The sequence below is a fragment of the Bos indicus genome, chromosome 7 (genome assembly GCF_029378745.1).
Source record: "Bos indicus isolate NIAB-ARS_2022 breed Sahiwal x Tharparkar chromosome 7, NIAB-ARS_B.indTharparkar_mat_pri_1.0, whole genome shotgun sequence".
Taxonomy (NCBI): domain Eukaryota; kingdom Metazoa; phylum Chordata; class Mammalia; order Artiodactyla; family Bovidae; genus Bos; species Bos indicus.
Genome location: NC_091766.1, coordinates 2847554 through 2867155, shown reverse-complemented (window position 1 = coordinate 2867155; position 19602 = coordinate 2847554). Strand labels below are relative to the sequence as shown.

The 19602-nt window shown below is 55.5% G+C and overlaps 1 protein-coding gene across 39 annotated transcripts in view; it reads left to right on the top strand.

The window, feature by feature from the left end:
- Positions 1-855: 855 nt before the first annotated feature.
- The window catches only part of OBSCN (obscurin, cytoskeletal calmodulin and titin-interacting RhoGEF), a 230155-nt gene continuing 211408 nt past the window's right edge, over positions 856-19602 (top strand). For all 39 annotated transcript variants that reach the window (XM_070792362.1, XM_070792374.1, XM_070792359.1 and 36 more), the window contains exons 1-7: positions 856-1012; positions 4404-5412; positions 6514-6783; positions 7027-7287; positions 8053-8361; positions 8813-9079; positions 9585-9869. In XM_070792362.1, coding sequence (XP_070648463.1) covers positions 4428-5412; positions 6514-6783; positions 7027-7287; positions 8053-8361; positions 8813-9079; positions 9585-9869 — 2377 coding nt within the window. In that variant the 5' untranslated portion in view covers positions 856-1012; positions 4404-4427. The remainder of the gene's footprint in view (positions 1013-4403; positions 5413-6513; positions 6784-7026; positions 7288-8052; positions 8362-8812; positions 9080-9584; positions 9870-19602) is intronic.

The following is a 19602-nucleotide window of genomic DNA, read 5'->3' as shown; positions in this document are numbered from 1 at the left end:
CCCTCCCCTGGTGGGTCAGCCTCTTCCCAGGAGAGGCCCCCGGACTTTTACCAGATCCCTGATTCCCAACCTCTCATTCTCCTAAAGGTAGCAAAACTGCTTTCTCTGGCTCTCCAGTAGACCCCTGCTAAGTGAAGCCCACCTTCTCACCTGGGTGGGCCCAGCATCCTGTTCACCCTTGACCCAGTGCCGGGGCCATGGGGATGGGGGGCAGCCATCCTGGGATGTGAAGTGGCTTGTGTCATCCACACCCCCTGCCGCTGTCCTGTCTGCCCACCTCCCGGGGCTGGGTCCCTGGTCCCTGGGAAGTGAAGGTCACGGGATGGGATGTTAGGGACCCTCACTCCCATGTAAAGATGCCACGGACACCCAGCCAGGCCAGGCGTGGCCGGCAGGGACCAGGGTTAATGAACCCACCCCAGTCACATGTGTGGTTAGGGTGGAGCGGGGGCTGACCTTGGGCACCTGTGCTAGGCTCACAGCTGCTCATCTCAACCTAAAGGTTGCAGCATTCTCTGGTGAGTGGTCATCTTGGGGTGGCTCTGCTCCCCTCTGGGTGGTGGTCCTGGGTGCTCCTATGAGTGGTCCTGGATCCCCCTTTTTCTGTCCCTCCCTGCGCTCCCGGATGCTGGTCTGAGGGGTCCCCACGAGCAGGGGGCACACATCACGGGCACACACAGGCCCCCCTCCCCCAGCAGCCCTGAGCCTCTGCCCGCTGCCTCCCTGGGGCCAGGGGTGAGACCCAATCTGGGGCAGTGACTCCCGGGCTATTTTGGAGCTGGGCTGGGCTGGGCGGGCTGGGGGCGGGGTGGGGGCGGGCCCAGTCCTCTTTAGCGGATAGGATCTGCCTGTCCTTTTGCCCCTGTCCAGTTTGAGGACCGGCAGGCGTGCGGGCTGCTGGGTGGGAAACTTGTCGGTCCTGGGCCCCCGGAGGGAGGTGAGGCCCAGCAGCCCCTGCCGCACCATCTGAGCACCTCGCCTGGGTGCTGCCTCGTGCCCCCGGGAGAGACAGGTGAGGAGGCAGAGCGCAGGAGGGGTGGGGGGCCAGCCAGGGCCCCTGAGGACGGCGGAGCTGAAGGTCACGGCTCTGGGGGATGGAGGGACCTGGGGTAGAATTTCAGCCAGGCTGTGCTGCTCCTGGGGTTGGGGCTGTGGATTGCAGCCCCTGGTGCCTTGCAGAATGGAGCCAGACCCATATGTGGGGAGACAGCAGCTGGGGCAGGTGGGGGGCGTCCGAAGCACCCACCTCCCCTCTGCCTAGTGCCCTGAGGGTCCGGCTGGCCCTGCCCCCAGCTCTGTTGAGATGGATGCCCGCTGACAGCTGGGGCTATTTTGGGCCTGTTGGCTCAGCGGAGGGGACAGCCAGAGGGGCAGTGACACCTGACTCCAGGAAAGAATTTCCCCTGGAGTTTGGGAAGCTGGAAGGCCCAGAGGTCTAGGGAGAAAGCACAGACTGCAGGAGCTGCCCTTTGAAGTCTTTTCTGGAAGGGTGTGGGGGCAACACAGCGGGGAGAGGAAAGCGGGGGAGACGGCCTCTGGGAGGGGGCCGGCCAAGGTTCTTCTGTGTGGCTGCGAACCACTTCTCACCCTGGGCTCATCTGGAAAATGGCCCAAGTCCCACCAGGACCCAAGAGTGGCCAAGTTCTGGAAAAGCGAGGGGCTGTAGGGGTGACATGGGTCAGCCGCAGGCTCCCTGGTAGGCTTGCAAGAGGGGAGGGTCTTGGCCTCAGGGGGAGGAGCCTGGCAATGCCAAGATGGGGGCCCCAAGGGACTGAGGAGCCCAAGCAGGGTCCACAGGTGGGCATCAGAGGGAGGAAGGGGCTTCCCTAAGACGCTGGGGTTCAGGTCCTGGCTTGGTCTCTCCTCCTGAAACTCCCGATTCTGCCCTTGTGGCTGCAGCTCCCATGGCCCCAGCTCCCAACGTGGCAGGGGGAGGAGGAGGAGACTGTGGATGAATCTGGGCCCAGAGGGGCCTTGGGTGGTCCCCACCCCACACGCAGCTTGAAGCAGGGTGGCTCCAGAGTCCTCTGGCATACCTCGGGCTACCTTGGCCCTGCTGCCCAGTGAGGGTGCCTGCCTGGTGTGGGGGTGTCAAGGGGGGGTCTTGTTTTAGACTTCAGTGTTTCTGCTGCATTGGGAGTGGGGCATGCAGGCCCTGGACAGAGGATTCATCTCCATGCCTTTAGAGGATCTTGGAGTCTCTGCCCACTCTTGAGCACCTGCTGAGAGCTGGCTCCCCCTAAGTATGTGCAGAGATGAGATTTCCTCATCCTTCTTTTCTAGGGTCCAAGGGGCTGCCAGCTGTGGAAGTGGCCCCCTGACCCTGCATAGACTTGCTCATGAGCTCAGAGCAGGTGTCTTCCGTCCCACACCTGCTCTGGGTGTAGTAGGGGCAGGGTGCCATGTCCTGCCTTGGGGAACCCACAGATTGACTGTATAATTCAGGAGGCAGTGGTGTGTTGGGAACAGATTGGAACTCAGGCCCCTGGGGAACTGGTGTCAAAGTAATTCTTCCACAGAGGGACGCTGAGGCCCAGGAGGTTGTTCATGGAGGTGGGTGGCCACCCGCCCAGGTCCTTCTCAGGCCAAGAGCCCAGCCAGGCCATGGGGGAGCAAATGAAGGGGGGGAAGTGGGCAGGGCAGAGGTGCTGACTGCACAGTGAGTCAGCAGGCTGGTCCCAGCTCATCTCCTTGAGGGGGATTAAGCGGATTAGGTCCCGAATCACAGGCTGGGGAGCTGGAGGGCCTGGGAACCTTGCCCTGTTTGTCCTACGGTGGGCAGCCCCATGCTGAAGGCCCAGCCCCCGGGGTGAAAAGAGTTAACCCACTTGGGGACAGCCCAGGGCCCATGGGCCCATCTGTGCTGGCTCTCTTACAGAAGCCCCTGTGTAGGCAAGGCCCAGTTTCACCTCACCCACTGGTGCTGGGGGCCAGCGGGATCCAGCCTGGAGTTGGCAGATGCCAGAGTCAGTCAGAGGCGTTTGGCATTGCTGGTGCCAAACCCACCCCTGCAAGGTGTCCAGTTGGCAGAGCCACAGCCAATGGAGCCTCAGCCAAGACCTGAAGTGGCTGGGCTACAGTCCCCCCACAGCCCCCTGGGTGGACCTGGCTAGCTGGCCCACCCATTCTCAGCCCTACTGGACTCTTGCAACATTCTCCATTGTCCTCCACAGACACACCAGTGACCTTCCCCATTTCAACTTCTGATGAAAGGAGGCAGGCACTCATAGCAAGAGCTCGTGGGTAGCCCTATGTGCTGGAGGGGTGCCCAGCCCTCCAGCTGTAGAATTTCCATTCTTTCCTCATTGATGAGCACCCCCCTTCAGGGGTCGAGGGGATGTGTGGCGGGACCCCAGGAGGGGTGAGATGTGACCCAGGACAGTGGCAGGAGGGACAGGCCCTGTGTACTGCACTCTCTGTTGGGCAGTGTCCAGTTAGGACGGCTGGACAGCCTGCAGGGCAGCCCAGTGCTTGAGTGGGGAAAGCCAGTGGAGAGAATGGGGAGCAAAGGGGGAAGGCCAAGCAGGGGGCTCAGAGGAGAGTCTGCTGGAGTAGAGAACACCTCTGGTGTGCCTTAGAGAGGACAGGCCAGCAGTGGGCACCTCATGAGCCTCCACGGCCAGGGCCTGTCAGGGTGCAGCGAGTTGCCTCTCTGTGACTGGGAGACACTAGGTAGATTGGAGTTTCAGGCCCCAGGAAGCACCAGTGTGTGGGGAGACAGGACACCCGATGGAACCTGGAGTGGCCAGGAGGGACGGGGAAGGTCCTGGTGGTGACATACAGCATGGCAGAGGCTGCACAGGGAGGAGGGCAAGCTTGCTGCTGGTGCAGTGTCTGGGGATAGGTGCTCAGCTGGATCTTGAGGTGCAGTGTCTGGGGATAGGCGCTCAGCTGGATCTTGAGGTGCAGTGTCTGGGGATAGGCGCTCAGCTGGATCTTGAGGTGCAGTGTCTGGGGATAGGCGCTCAGCTGGATCTTGAGGTGCAGTGTCTGGGGATAGGCGCTCAGCTGGATCTTGAGGTGCAGTGTCTGGGGATAGGCGCTCAGCTGGATCTTGAGTTGGGGCAGCAGGCCTGGAGCTAGGACAAGAGGGAGGAGATGCTCCAGCCAATTAAAAAGAGCCCATTTTGGGGGTGGAGTTGGGGCCAAACTCCAAGGCCCAGAAAGAGGCAAACTGGCACTTCTGGACCACCATACCAGCTGGTGATGCCACCTGCAGGGACGGGGTATGTGGGAGGAGATGGGAGCAGAATGGGGAGACGTTCACCCTGTATTAAGCTGAATTTTCCAGGCGGCACTGGGCCGGTGAAGTAGCCAAGAGGGACACAGGCAAAGTAGCCAAGTGGGGCTCTAAGCACACCAGGGACTCATCCCCACCATTCCCTCCCCTACTCCACTCACAGGTTCTCCCGCCTCTCCCACCCACCATGGATCACTCCTCCTTCAGCGGTGCACCCCGCTTCCTAACCCGGCCCAAGGCCTTCGTGGTATCGGTGGGCAAAGACGCCACGCTGAGCTGCCAGATTGTGGGCAACCCCACGCCGCAAGTGAGCTGGGAGAAAGACCGGCAGCTGGTGGAGGCGGGTGGTCGCTTCCGCCTGGCCCAGGACGGCGACCTGTACCGCCTGACCATCCTGGACCTGGCGCTGGGCGATAGTGGGCAATATGTGTGCCGTGCGCGCAACGCCATCGGCGAGGCCTTCGCGGCGGTCGGCCTGCAGGTGGACGCCGACGCCGCGTGCGCCGAGCAGGCGCCTCACTTCCTGCTGCGGCCCACCTCCATCCGCGTGCGCGAGGGCGCCGAGGCCACCTTCCGCTGCCGCGTGCGCGGTTCGCCGCCCATGTCGGTGAGCTGGGCCAAGGACGGGCGGCGCCTGGGTGTGCTGGACGCCCCCCGAGTGCGAGTGGAGGAGAGCGGCGAGGCGAGCGCTCTGCGCATCCGGGCTGCACAGCCGAGAGACAGCGGCACCTATACGGTGCACGCGGAGAACCCGCTGGGCGCCGCCAGCGCCGCCGCCGGGCTTACGGTGGACGCGGAGGCAGAGGCAGCCAACCCGCCGGGGGCCTCCACCGCCATGCTCCTGGCGCACCTGCAGCGGCGGCGCGAGGCCATGCGCGCCGGGGGCGCCCCGGCCTCGCCGCCGAGCGCCGGCACGCGCACCTGCACGGTGACAGAGGGCAAACACGCGCGCCTCAGCTGCTTCGTGACGGGCGAGCCCAAGCCTGAGATCGTGTGGAAGAAGGATGGACAGCTGGTGGTGGAGGGCCGGCGGCACGTGGTGTATGAGGACGAGCAGGAGAACTTCGTGCTGAAGATCCTCTTCTGCAAGCAGTCAGACTGTGGCCTCTACACCTGCACGGCATCCAACCTTGTGGGCCAGACGTACAGCTCGGTGCTGGTCGTCGTGAGAGGTGAGCTCCTGGTGGCTGGCACGGAGTCGCTGTGCGCAGTGAGCACAGGCGGAGGTTCTTCCCCAGGCCGCCCAACCCTTCCTTCTAGCGGCTGCTGCTGCCGCCATTTCCCTATCGTGTAGAGAAATCCGTGGCTGGAGGTCTTGGCGGCTCTTGCTGTGGTGTTTCATTGTCTTTGTGAAAGTAACACGCGTGTACAACCAAGTGCTTATCACTAACACCCCCTCCCTCGGGAGGTGGTTGCCCAGTGGCGGAGCCTGCCCTGTCCAGGCTGAGGGTGACCCAGGCTCTCCCCCTCTCCTACAGGATGCTAGGTGGGGGGTCTCCCCAGCTGAGCCGGAGGGAGGCAGGATCAAGGACAGACCTCGTGCTGTCAGAGGCCTCAGGCTGGGACTGCCCCAGGGCGCAGCCTGAACCTGCTTCTGGGTCAGTTTGCAGGTTCTGTCCCCAGCGCACGGGGCAGCTGTGGACAACACCGTCAGAACTTGTTCCTTCTTGTTTCCTAAGACCAGCCTCGATGTGGTCGGAGTCCCGTCTCCACTTTTTGCCAGCTGTGGGATCTCCAGCAGGGCGCTTCAACCTTTGTGTGCGTGTGTCTGCTTCCTCGTTTTTTTTTTTTTTTTGCAGGGAAGTGCGCTGGGGTTGAGCAGTTTTTCAGGCCAGTACTTGTCCAGTGGCCTCTCTGCTGTGTAATCCAGCCTCTCTTGGCTGTCCGGGACCACCAGCTTAGGGGGCTGCCCAGCCATGCTGCTTGCTAGGACTTCACCTGCGGCATTTCTCCTTTTTTGGTCCAGACTTCTCCCTGATTCTTGGGGGAAGGGACTCTTTCCTTTAAGTCCCTCTCCACTGTTCTCCTTCCTCTCCTTTCCCCCTACCTCCCTCTGTCCCCTCTCCCTGAAGCTCCTTACCCACACTCCAACCCCTACCCTGGCTCCCTGCCCCCACCCCAGCCTTATATCTACCTTTCCCTGTCTCCTTCCTTTCTTTCACCTGCCTCCCTGCCCCTCTGCACTGCCCCCTCTTCCCCCAGCCTCTGGCACCCCTCCAACCTGCCCCTCTTCCCTCTCCCCGAACCCGCTCATCTGAGCCCTTCTTCCGCAGAGCCCACAGTGCCCTTCAGAAAGCGCCTGCAGGACCTGGAGGTGCCGGAGAAGGCATCAGCCACGTTCCAGTGTGAAGTACCGGTGCCAGCCATGGAGTCTGCCTGGTATAAGGAGGAAACGCGGCTGTGGGCCAGCGCCAAGTACCTCATCGAGGAGGCGGGCGCCGAGCGTCGGCTGACCGTGCTGAACGTCTCCTCCGACGATGACGCCGTGTACATCTGTGAGACGGCAGAGGGCAGTCGCACGGTGGCTGAGCTGGCAGTGCGAGGTGAGTGGGCAGCGGGCCAAGAGACTGGGCAGGGTATGGGTCTCCCAGGAACTGGGCAAGTGACTGAGGTCCTGGGCGGCGGGGCAGGCTGGATCCCAGGACAAGGGGTGGGTCAGGGAGGGGTGGAGTGGGAGCTCTGGGTGCAGGGGCAGGAAGCAGGTGTGGGTGGGGCAGCCCCATGGGGGTCGCTCTGCCCAGCTCTACCCTCTTCCCCCTCACTCACTGCTCCTCTGCCCACCCCAGGCAACCTCCTTCGGAAGCTCCCAAGGAAGACAGCTGTACGAGTGGGAGACACCGCCATGTTCTGTGTGGAGCTGGCCAAGCCCGAGGGCCCCGTTCAGTGGCTGTGGAACCAGAAGGCGGTGGTGGCTGGGGGCCGGGTGGCCATCACTGCTGAGGGCACGTGCCACACGCTGACCATCTCCCAGTGCAGCCTGGAGGATGTGGGTGAGGTGGCCTTTGTGGCTGGGGACTGCCGGACGTCTACCCAGTTTTGCGTGTCAGGTAAGGGCCGTGAGAGCCCCTGTTGGACGGAGAGGGGGGGCCCCGTCCCTGCCCACTGTGCGTTGGGCCCTGCTCTGACTTTTCGCCTGCTGCGAGGAGCACTGTGCCTTGTAGACTGCCTAGGTTGTAGATCTGGTTCTGTGGGGGGTGTGATTTGTCTGACCCCCCTCCTCCACGATGGTCACACTAGGCGTCCGCAAAGTGGGAGTCCTAGTGGCCCCCCCGACCTGTGAACCAACTTAAACAGTGCAGGTGGTTCTAGAAGCACAGCGTGTAGGGGAACATTGCGTGTGTCCTCCTTCTCAGCCTTTGGTGCTGAGACCAGCTGGCACAGGGTCAGCCCTTTGCTGGGGTCAGGGGTGTGCGGGTCTCAGCACCCTTGGAAGGGTCCTTGTGCCTTGCCTTAACCATCATCCAGCCCAGGATCCCAATGCACAGAGGGGGTCAGGCTGAGAACTGGAAGGAGCTCCTTTCCAGGCCCCGTGGACAGCTCATGGTGGCCCTGGGCCAAGTGTGGCCTCTGAGGCCCGGGTGCTCTTTCCACTGCAGACAGAGAAACGGCCACAGAGCTGAGACCGGGGTGCTGGCCCACAGCACACTCGGGCTGGCAGCCCCTCGGGCTGTGGCCATTCCAGACCACCAGGGCAGTGCCCCCGCCACGGAGGGCTGGGAATTCTGTCACAAGAACTTCTCCCTCCTGTGATATTGGATCCAGGCTTGGGGAGGGGGTTTCCAGTTGGTGACGTGGGCCCATGCTCTGCTCAGCCCCCAGGAGGCCGCCCCTGCATGCTCCTGAAGCCCCCGTGGTGAAGGCCCAGACAGAGAGCTCCGTAACTCTTGGCTGGTCCCCGCCACCTGCTGGGGACCGCCCTGCTGCCATCGAGGGCTACCTGGTGGAGAAGAAGAGGCTGGGTGCCTATACCTGGAGCCGGTGCCATGAAGATGAGTGGGTGACCACGCCGGAGCTGACTGTGGCTGGCGTGGCCGAGGAGGGAGAGTTCCAGTTCAGGGTGTCAGCTGTGAACAGCTTTGGCCAGAGCCCCTACCTCGAGTTCCCAGGAACTGTACACCTGGGTAAGTGCCGAAGGCTCTCGTCTCCACGGCACCCTGACAGCAGTCTGTGGGGCCATCTGCCTCTGAATCGCCCAGACCTAGAGTGTAGCCCAGTGCTGGAGAGGCCAGCATGGCTCCTGCGTCCTCTTTGTGGTAGGGGGGTGCCCAGGATCCTGATGCTCTTGAAGACTCTTTGGTGGGAAGGCCAGGTGACCCCAACACAGGACTCAAGCCCCCAGGAACTGTCTATACCCACCAACCCCAGGGCACTGGGCTACTTACTGGGTCTGTGGGAGCTGAAGGGGATCTTGCGTAGCTCCAACTTGTTCTCACTCCACCCTGCGTCTGGCTTTCCCTCAGGGTCTCCATGTGCTTGCCCAGTGGACTTCCTAGAGGAGTGGTTATTTGGGGCTAGGCATTGGAGGAGAGGAGGGGAGGGGCCCAACTACTTCCTGAAGCTCTCACTCCACAGCTCCCCAGCTGGCTGTGAAAACACCTCTGAAGGCAGTGGAGGCAGTGGAAGGCGGCGAGGTGACCTTCTCTGTGGACCTCACTACGGCCTCATCAGGGGAGTGGTTCCTGGACGGGAGGGTCCTGAAGGCCAGCAGTGTGTATGTGATACAGCGGGATGGCACCCGCCACACTCTCACCATCCGCTCGGTGCCTGTCAGCCTACACGGGGCGGAGCTCAAGTTCGTGGCCAATGGCATCGAGAGCAGCATCCGCATGGAGGTCCGAGGTAGGGACCCTGTCTTGTGACCCCAGGGCTTCTCCAGGCCACGTTTCTTGAGGGATAGGGGTGGGACGGAGTCCCTGCAGTCGCAGGGATCCTGGGAAGTCTGTTGTGGCTCTCAGAGCAGCTGGATAATGTGGGGCCAGGTGGTGGGGTGTGCAAGGCCGTGCAAGGGTGTGAGTGGAGGAAGGTCTAAAGAGTCCGAGCTTCGGTTCTGTGTCTGTGCCCCACCACTTGCCTCCCCTCTCCCCTCCTCCCTTCTTGCTGATTCCTTCTCCTCCTCCACTTCTTGTCCTGTGTCTTCTTTTCTTGCCTCTCGGAGTCTGTTGCATGATATCCGGCTCTTCCTCCTCTGTCCGCTGTCTCTTTGTAACCTCCAACCCCTTCCTCACATCCACACCCTGTTGTCCACACCTTCATCCCACTTCCCCACCCTCCTCCTCTGATCACTCTCCTCCTCTCGCTGCCCTCTTCACTTACCCCCCCTTTGTCACCTGTATGTGACTTCCAGCGCCCCTGGAGCTGACGGCCAAGCGTCCGGCACCAGCAGCGGCTGCTCGGGAGGTGCTGGCCCGGCTGCACGAGGAGGCCCAGCTCCTGGCCGAGCTGTCGGACCAGGCGGCAGCCGTGACATGGCTCAAGGACGGACACACGCTGTCTCCCGGCCCCAAGTATGAGGTGCAGGCTTCAGCTGGGCAGCGGGCACTGCTCGTGCGGGACGTGAAGCGAGAAGACGCGGGCCTGTATGAGTGCGTCAGCCGTGGGAGCCGCATCGCCTACCAGCTGCTGGTGCAAGGTGACACGAGTGTGTGTGTGTGTGTCCCTCTCCCCCCTCAATTCTGGATAAGCCCTGAGTGGCAGGAGCCGCTGTCTTCGGTCCCCGTGGGGAGGGGTGGAGGAGCAGCTCTGCCAAGCCTGTGGGGAGGGGGGGTCAGATGGGCTCAGGTTACCCTGTGGGAGGTCAGAGGTGTGTTGGGGGGTGCTCGGCTCACCCCGTGGCGGCAGCAGGGGATGGGATGGTGTTGGGTGAGCACGTGCAGAGGGCAGAGGTCTGGGCAGCTCTGCTGACCTCCTGAGTAGGCTAGGCCGTCAGGTCACCCCTGAGGGTAGGGTGGGGAACCAGGAGCCCGGCCCACCCTGGTGGCAGGGTGGGGGCCGGACCTCTGCTCAGCAGGGGAGGGCGGCACTTGGTGGTCGAAAGTCAGCCGCGGGGCTGCTCGTCTCCAGGTCTGGGCTAGGGCTGCTGTCTGCTGTGATTCTGAAGCAGGAGCACCTTCGTTTACTAGCTGCGTGGGCATGTGTGTGCTGAGGGCTCTGTCAGCTCCCTGAGCTGCCTGTGTGCCCTTGTAGGCCTCACACCCTCCTTGCACAAGGACACGGCTGTGGGTGCCGTGGCGGGGAGGCCAGCCCACTTGGAACTCGAGACCTCAGACGCCCGTGTGCACGTTCCCGGGTACAAGGATGGCGTGGAGCTCGGTTGCTCCTGCCAGCACTTCTCCCGGGAGGATGTAGACACACGGCACTGCTTGGTGGCCACCTCAGGCACTGTGCAGGGTGAGGGCACCTGTCGGTGCTGAGCGGGTGAGGACTCTGGACTCCTGATCGTGTGTCTGTGGTGAGTGCACTGCCTCCTAGGCTTGGTTTGTAGGGAGCAGTTCTGGCTGCTCCCATGTTGCACTTGCAAGGCCAAGCTCTCTCACTTCATTTCTTCTGAGAATGCTTGGGAGTAGGGGTAGTTACTCCTGGATTTGGGTAAAGAAACTGCCTACAAAACATATGTATGTATGTATGTGTGTGTGTGTGTGTGTGTGTATATATATATATTGAAAGAACACAGGTTTGTAATATAAAAAATAAGGAGGAAATTAAAAACCCATGTCTTCTTTGTAAAGATGAGGAAATGAGGCAGAGCAGACCTGGAAAGTGTTGGAAGTGTCCTTGGAAGGTTAGATTTGGACCTTGGTAAGTCGGAGCCCCTGGCTTTTTCTCGAAGCCGTTGAGGTCTCTTGTCAGATTCTCCAAGTCAGCTCTGCCCCATCCTGGCTTTCAGGAGGGTCTCTGCCTTGTCCCTGATGTGTCCTTACCTCTGAACACAGGCCCTAGGACCATCTGCCCATCAGGGGCACTGAGACTGCTTCCCATCACACCTAGGAGGGCTTGGAGTACCTGGACCACCTGTGCCCATCGAGGGTCCATATGCAGCCACTAATCACAAAGGATTTTCATGGTGGATCTGAGACTGCCAGGGTCTAGAGCACAGCTCTGTCATGACTCCAGGACTTGGAAGACCTCTCCTGGACAGAATCTCTGACTGTGTATCCCTCCCTGTCCCTGGAGTCCTCAGTGGTGTTTCCAGGGAGCAGCCAGCACTCAGGGAGGTACAGGCTGAGGCGGGGGCCAGTGCCACGCTGAGCTGTGAGGTGGCCAGGGCCAGATGGAGATGATGTGGTACAAGGATGGGAAGAAGCTGAGCACAAGCTCAAAAGTGTGCCTGGAGGCCAAAGGCTGCCCCTAGAGTCTGGTAGTGCAGCAGGTAGGGAAGAGAGATGCTGAGGAGTACAGCTGTGAGACCAGGGCCAGAAGGTCTCCTTCCACCTGGGCGTCCCAAGTCAGTGGATGAAGCAGACATCTAGCCATTGAACAGCAACAGGCCTGGAGGAACCATTTCAGTGTGGGTGATGGCAGTGCCCAGCAGACTCAGCAGGTCTGTGTCAGTCAGTTATACAGGTAGCCCTAGAATTTAGTGGCCCAGTGGAACAATCCATGGGCAGGAATTCAAGCAGTGTCAGTATGAGAGGCTCATCTCTGCTCCACATGGTGTTGGCCAGGACAGGAGGATCCAGTCTGGCTTCATCTGTGTGTCTGATGTCCCAGGGGGGCTGGCTGGCATGGGGCCTCTCTCTTCTAGTAATGTCTGTCTGGGACCATGCTTTTCTCTCTCTCCTGAGGCCATGCTCTCCTTGTCACATCTCATTCTGAAGGCCTCTTTCTCCATGTGGGTGGCCTGAGCTCCTTCATATAGTGGCGGGGTTCCCGCCAGGGAGATGGAGATGCTGCAAGGTTTGTTAAGGGTGGTTTTCACCAGACCCAGAGTGTCACATTCTGCATGTTCTATTGCACAAAGCCAGACATAAGGTCAACCTAGTTCCGAGGGATTGGAAAAGAAGACTTTGCTGTTAATGAGGGGTCCCCGACTCATTCGGGACAGTTTCTTACAATCTGCTACAGGAACATGGCTCTATCTGTCTAGATCTTTCTTGAGCATGGGATAAAGATCTTTCTAATGCTTATTACCTCATGCTCACAAGATGGCTTCCACAGCTCCAGCCATCACGTTCAAGGTGGGAAGAACATGTGAGGATTGTATGTTTTTTTTTTTTTTTTTTTTTTTTTTACTTTTCACTACTATGTTGTAAATTATCACAAACTCAGCGGCTTAAATTCATGCCCATATGTTAGATCATAGTCCTATAAATCAGAATTCTATAGATCGGGATTCTCTTTTCAGGGTCTCAAGAGCTGGAATCCATGTGCCATCAGGCTGAATTCTCTCAGGGTCTTTTCCAAGCTCATCCAGGTTGCTAGCAGAATTCATTTCTTTGTGATTCTGGGCTGTTTTCTGGCTGGCTGGCCCCTAGGGGTTGTTTTTAGGTCCTTTCCCACATGGCATCTCATGTCCACTCACTCTTATGGTTAAAATCTCTTTGGCCAGGAAGAGCCCCCTCCCTTGTAAGGTCTCACCTGATTAGGCCAGTTCCAACCAGGAGGATCTCCTTGAGAGTGAGTGAACTCATAGTCAAATGATCTGGGACCTAACTTCCTTCTGCAGAGCTCCTTCACATTAGCACCTGGAGTGGTGTTTGGTGGAATAGCTTAGAGGGGACATGCACACTGAGGGGCAGGGATCTTGGAACAGTCCAGTCTAGCACAGGGTGTCACCTGCTCATTCCTTTCCTCAGAGAACAGATACTCTCTGAGGAACCCACAGCAGAGTTTCTCTATGTCTTCCAGTGTTGCCTGGGTCCGATAGCCATGCCTAGCTCAGGAGCCTGGGAAAGTGAGTCCCTAACCTTCCAGGTTCAGCAGTGTGACTCTGAGGGTGGTGTGGCTGGCCCGACTCTGCTGAGAGACCTGTCTTGCAGGACTGGCCCATGCCCACACCAGGGTGACTGTGCCTTGATTTTAGACACTGACTTCGAGGCAGGCTGTGGAGGGGTCAGGGTGTGGACAGGGTCAGACCTCACCCTGGCTTCTTAGGAGCCAAGTGACCTTAGGCAAGTTGTCAGTGTATATCCCCGTGAAGTTCATGTCATCCTAGAAACTCAGAATGGGGGCTTATCTGGAAATGGGGTCTATGCAGATGACATCAAAGAAGGCATCACAAGGTGAGATAACCGTGGATTAGGATGGGCCTTGAATCCAGTGACAGGTGTCCTTTGAGAGAAAGAAGAGGAATGTGTGCGATACAGAGACACGGAGAAATGGCCAGTGATAGTGAAGGCGGAGGTTGGAGTGATGCAGTCACAAACCCAGGGACGGCACCAGAAGCTGGAAGCACCTGGGGCCATCTGCCCATGTTGCCTCAGGAGGGAGCTCGGCCTGCCCACACCTTGATCTCAGACTTCTGGTGTCCAGAACTGAAGAGAACACATTCCTGTTGTCTTAAGCCCCCTGTCTGTGGTCATTTGTTCTGGCCATTCTAGGACCTCCCACAGTTGCCTCCCGCCCCCTTTTTCTCATCTTTTCGGTCGGTTCAGTCACTCAGTCGTGTCCGACTCTTTGCGACCCCATGGACTGCAGCACGCCAGGCTTCCCTGTCCATCACCAACTCCTGAAGCTTGCTCAGACTCGTGTCTATCGAGTTGGTGATGCCATCCAACCATCTCATCCTCTGCCATCCTCTTCTCCTGCATTCAATCTTTGCCAGCGTCAGGGTCTCTTCCAGTGAGTCAGTTCTTCGCATCAGGTGGCCAAAGTATCTGCGGTGAGGGGCAGTAATAGAACTCCTGGAGCTGTCCTGAGGGCACCCTCGAGGAGTGCTGAGGGCTGGCTCCCTCCCGCACTGCTGGACTGAGATTCTGGGAGTGCGGTAGGTCAAGGGAGGAGGGTGGAGCTTTCATGGTGGGCCAGAGGCCCAGGCATTAGGGCCCCGGGTCTGGTACTGGAGGCGAACCCAAGCATGTCAGGCAGGGTGGCACTCCACCAAACGTGCATCAGGGCCTCCAGAAAGTTCTGGACAGTGATGCGGGAACGTCTGGGCACGTACTTGGCCCCTGATCCTGTTGAATAGTGTGTGCTCCTGTGCCTGGGTCCTGATGCTCTTGCCTGCAGTGGGGCCCCAGGGAAGCCACATCAGTACCTTGTGTGGTATCAGTTTTTCACCTGGGCAGAATGAGGCCCACCCAGTTTGAGGGCTGTCCAGGGAATTAGGTTGAGATGGCGCTTGTCAAGGGGTGCACGCGGCACCCAGTCTGCACTAATGCTCCGTCTGTTCTGCCTGTCCCCAAATTATTCCTCTGGGATGCCCTACGCTAAATGTGAGACAAAAGCTGTGTGTCCACAGGCTTGCATGGCTTTGTCACATTTGTCCACTTGAGTGATAAGCTGTGATGCCCTTTTGCATGGGCCATGGGGGTCTTTGTGGCTGTGCAGAGGAAGCCAGAGCCCTGTAGGCCTCCGGAGTTTTATCCCAAGTTGGTGGTCATTGCATAAGACTTCTTTAAATCGACTCCTTGAAAAAGTTAATGTTGCCCATCTAAGCCCTCCTTAGCAATGGCATCTGTGCAGTTTGGATTTGTTGTTCAGCAGCTCAGTTGTGTCTGACTCTTTGTGACCCCCATAGACTGCAGCACGCCAGGCTTTCTTGTCCTTCACCATCTCCCAAAACTTGCTCAAGCTCATGTCCATTGAGTTGGTGATGCCATTGAAACAGTGACAGATTTTATTTTCTTGAGCTCCAAAATCACTGCAGATATTGACTGGGGCCATGAAATTAAAAGACACTTGCTCCTTGAAGAAAAGCTATGACCAACCTAGATAGCATATTAAAAAGCAGAGACATTACTTTGCCAACAAAGGTCCGTCTAGTAAAGCTATGGTTTATCCAATAGTCGTGTATGGATGTGAGAGTTGGACTATAAAGAAAGCTGAGTGCCAAAGAATTGATGCTTTTGAACTGTGGTGTTGGAGAAGACTCTTGAGAGTCCCTTGGACTTCAAGGAGATCCAACCAGTCAAATCTAAAGAAAATCAGTCCTGAATATTCATTAGAAGGACTGATGCTGAAACTCCAATACTTTGGCCACCTGATGTAAAGAACTGACTCATTTGAAAAGACCTTGATGCTGGGAAAGATTGAAGGCAGGAGGAGAAGGGGATGACAGAGGATGAGATGACAGGGGATGACAGATGGTTGGATGGCATCACTAACTCACTGGACATGAGTTTGAGCAGTCTCCGGGAGTTAGTGATGAACAGGGAAGCCTGGAGTGCTGCAGTCCATAGGGTTGCAAAGAGTTAGACATGGCTGAGCGACCAAACTGAACTGAGGTTTGTCATAGCTTTCCTTCCAAAGAGCAAGTATCTTTTAATTTCATGGCTGCAGTCAACATCTGCAATGATTTTGGAGCCCAAGAAAATAAAATCTGTCACTGTTTCTACTTCTTCTGCTTCTATTTGCCATGAAGTGATGGGACTGGATGCCATGATCTTATTTGTTTTTGATGTTGTTTTTTTTCTTTTTCTTTTTCTTTTAATTGAAGGAAAAATTACTTTACAGAATTTTGTTGTTTTCTATCAAACCTCAACATGAATCAGCCATAGGTATACATGTGTCCCCTCCCTCTTGAACCTCCCTCCCATCTCCCTCCCCATCCCACCCCTCTACGTTGATACAGAGCCCCTGTTTGAGTTTCCTGAGCCATATAGCAAATTCCCATTGGCTATCTATTTTACATATGGTAATGTAAGTTTCCATGTTACTCTTTCCATACATCTCACCCTTTCCTCATTCTCTCCCCATGTCCATCTATCTATTTTCTATGTCTGTCCTGTAAATAAGTTCTTCAGTACCATTTTTCTAGGTTCCGTATATATGTGTTAGAATATGATATTTATCTTTCTCTTTCTGACTTACTTCACTCTGTATAGTAGGTTCTAGGTTCACCCACCTCATTAGAACTGAGTCATATATGTTCCTTTTTATGGCTGAGTAATATTCCTCTTGAGAGTCCCATGGACTGCAAAGAGATCCAACCAGTCCATTCTAAAGGAGATCAGTCCTGGGTGTTCTTTGGAAGGAATGATGCTAAAGCTGAAACTCCAGTACTTTGGCTACCTCATGCAAAGAGTTGACTCATTGGAAAAGACTCTGATGCTGGGAGGGATTGGGGGCAGGAGGAGAAGGGGACGACAGAGGATGAGATGGCTGGATGGCATCACCGACTCGATGGACGTGAGTTTGAGTGAACTCCGGGAGTTGGTGATGGACAGGGAGACCTGGCATGCTGCGATTCATGGGGTCTCATAGAGTTGGACACGACTGAGCAACTGAACTGAACTGAACTGAATATTCCATTGTGTATATGTACCACAACTTCTTTATCCATTCATCTGTCAGTGGACATCTAGGTTGCTTCCATGTTCTAGCTATTGTAAACAGTGCTGCAATGAACAATGGGATACATGTGTCTCTTTCAATTTTGATTTCCTCATGGTATATGCCTAGGAGTGGGATGACTGGGTCATATGGTGGTTTTATTCCTAGTTTTTTAAGGGATCTCCATACCATTTTCCGTGGTATCAATTTACATTCCCACCAACAGTGCAAGAGGGCTCCCTTTTCTCCACACCCTCGCCAGCATTTATTGTTTGTAGACTTTTTGATGATGACCATTCTGACTGGTGTGAGGTGATATCTCATTGTGGTTTTGACTAGCATTTCTCTAATAATGAGCGATGTTGAGCATCTTTTCATGTGTTTGTTGGCCATCTGTATGTCTTCTTTGGAGGAATGTCTGTTTAGGTCTTTTTCCCACTTTTTGATTGGGTTGTTTGTTTTTCTGGCATTGAGTTGTATGAGTTGCTTGTATATTTTGGAAATTAATCCTTTGTCGGTTGTTTCATTTGCTATTTTTTCCCATTCTGAGGATTGTCTTTTCACCTTGCTTATAGTTTCCTTTGCTGTGCAAAAGCTGCTAAGTTTAATCAGGTCACACTTGTTTACTTTTATTTTCATTTCCATTTACTCTAGGAGGTGGGTCATAGAGGATCTTTCTTTGATTTATGTCATATAATATTCTGCCTGTGTTTTCCTCCAAGAGTTTTATAATTTCTGGTCTTACATTTAGGTCTTTAATCCATTTTGAGTTTATCTTTATGTATGGTGTTAGCAAGTGTTCTAATTTCATTCTTTTACATCTAGCTGTCCAGTTTTCCCATCACCCTTTAGAGAAGAGGCTGTCTTTGCCCCACTGTATATTCTTGCCTCCTTTGTCAAAAATAAGGTACCCATAGGTGCATGGGTTTATTAACATTGGGTTTTAAGTCAGCTTTTTCACTCTCCTCTTTTACTTTCATCAAGAGGCTCTTTAGTTCCTCTTCACTTACTGTGGTATCATCTGCATATCTGAGGTTGTTGATGTTTCTCTCAGCAATCTCTATTCCAGCTTGTGATTCATCCAGCCTGGCATTTCCCCTATGTACTCTGCATAGAAGTTAAATAAGCAGGGTGACAATATACAGCCTTGACATACTCCTTTCCCAATTTTGAACCAGTCCATTTTTTCATGTCCAGTTCTAACTGTTGCTTCTTGACCTGAATACAGGTTTCTCAGGAGGCAGGTCAGGTGGTCTGGTATTCCCATCTCTTTAAGAATTTTCCAGTTGTTGTGATCCACACAGTCAAAGGTTTCAGCACAATGAAGCAGAAGTAGATTTTTTTCTGAAATCCCCTTGGTTTCTCTGAGCCAATGAATTTTGGCAGTTTGATCTCTGGTTCCTCTGCCTTTTCTATATCCAGTGTGTACATCTGGAAGTCCTGTTCACATACTGCTAAAGCCTAGCTTGGAGGATTTTGAGTATAACCTTTCTAGCATGTGAAATGACTGCAGTTGTGTGGTAGTTTGAGCATTCTTTGGCATTGCCTTTCTTAGGGATTGGACTGAAAACTGACCTTTTCCAGTCCTGTGCCTACTGATTAGTTTTCCAATTTGCTGACATATTGAGTGCAGCACTTTCACAGCATCATCTTTTAGGATTTCAAATAGTTCAGCTGGAATTCCATCACCTTCATTAGCTTTGGTTATAGTGATGCTTCGTAAAGCCCCCTTGACTTCACATTCCAGGATGTCTGACTCTAGGCGAGTGATCACATCATCGGTTACCCAGGTCATTAAGACCTTTTTAATATAGTTCTTCTTGTGTTACTGCCACCTCTTGTTAATCTCGTCTGCTTCTGTTAAGTCCTTACCATTTTTGTTCTTTATCATGCCCATCCTTGCATGGAATGTTCCCTTGATATCTCCAGTTTTCAAGAAGAGATCTCTAATTTTTTACATTCTGTTGTTTTCCTCTGTTTCTTTGCATTGTTTGTTTGAGAAGTCCTTATCTCTCCTTGCTTTTCTCTCGAACTCTGCAATCAATGGATGTATCTTTTCCTTTCTACCTTGCCTTTCACGTCTCTTCTTTTCTAATAGCTTAGACAACCACTTTGCCTTCTAGCATTTCTTTTTCTTGGGGATGGTTTTGGTCACTGCCTCCTCTACAGTGTTAAGAACTTCTGTCCACAGTTCTTCAGGCACTCTGTCTACGAGATTTAATCCCTTGAATCTGTCACCTCCACTGTATAATCATAAGGGATTTGATTTAGGTCATACCTGAATGGCCTAGTGGTTTTCCTTACTTTCTTCTCCTGAATTTTGTAATAATGTACACAATGTCAAAATGTCAGTCTGAAAATCTCTACCCCTATCCTTTCTAAGGATGGAAGTCAACCAAGTATTTCCACTAAAGTTGCAGTTGCAACAGGAACAAGGAATGTTTAAAAGTCACACTGGCAGAGTGATTCAGATGAGAAGGGCCCCAGGGTTGGGTGGATGAATGGAAACATGGAATGTACTCCGGGAGCCAGCTCAACTCCGCTGCTTTTTCTTCTTGTGGGGAGTCTTTGCGTTCCAGTAGAAGAGTAGCTGAACAGCGATGAGGCTGTTACAGAGAGAAGAGACTACAAAGGTTCCAGACATGAAGGGGTTTCCAGTTTCCTGAATGGAGGTGAAGATTGGGGCCAGGGAATCCCTACAGAGCAGAAAGACTATGATGGCTGAGAGCTGTGCCCATGTGGTACTTCGTGGCTGCCTGGAGCAGCCCTCTCACCTCCACAGCAGGCATGTTGGAGGTCTGGAGCAGCGGAGCGACAGCCTGGGGCGTAGGCGGTGCAAGCAGCAGCAGCAGGGCCAGGGTGTGGCTCGCTAGGAGAGCAGCGCCTCTCACGTCTGCACTCCGTAGCGCAGGCCCAGGACCAGGGCCAGGTGG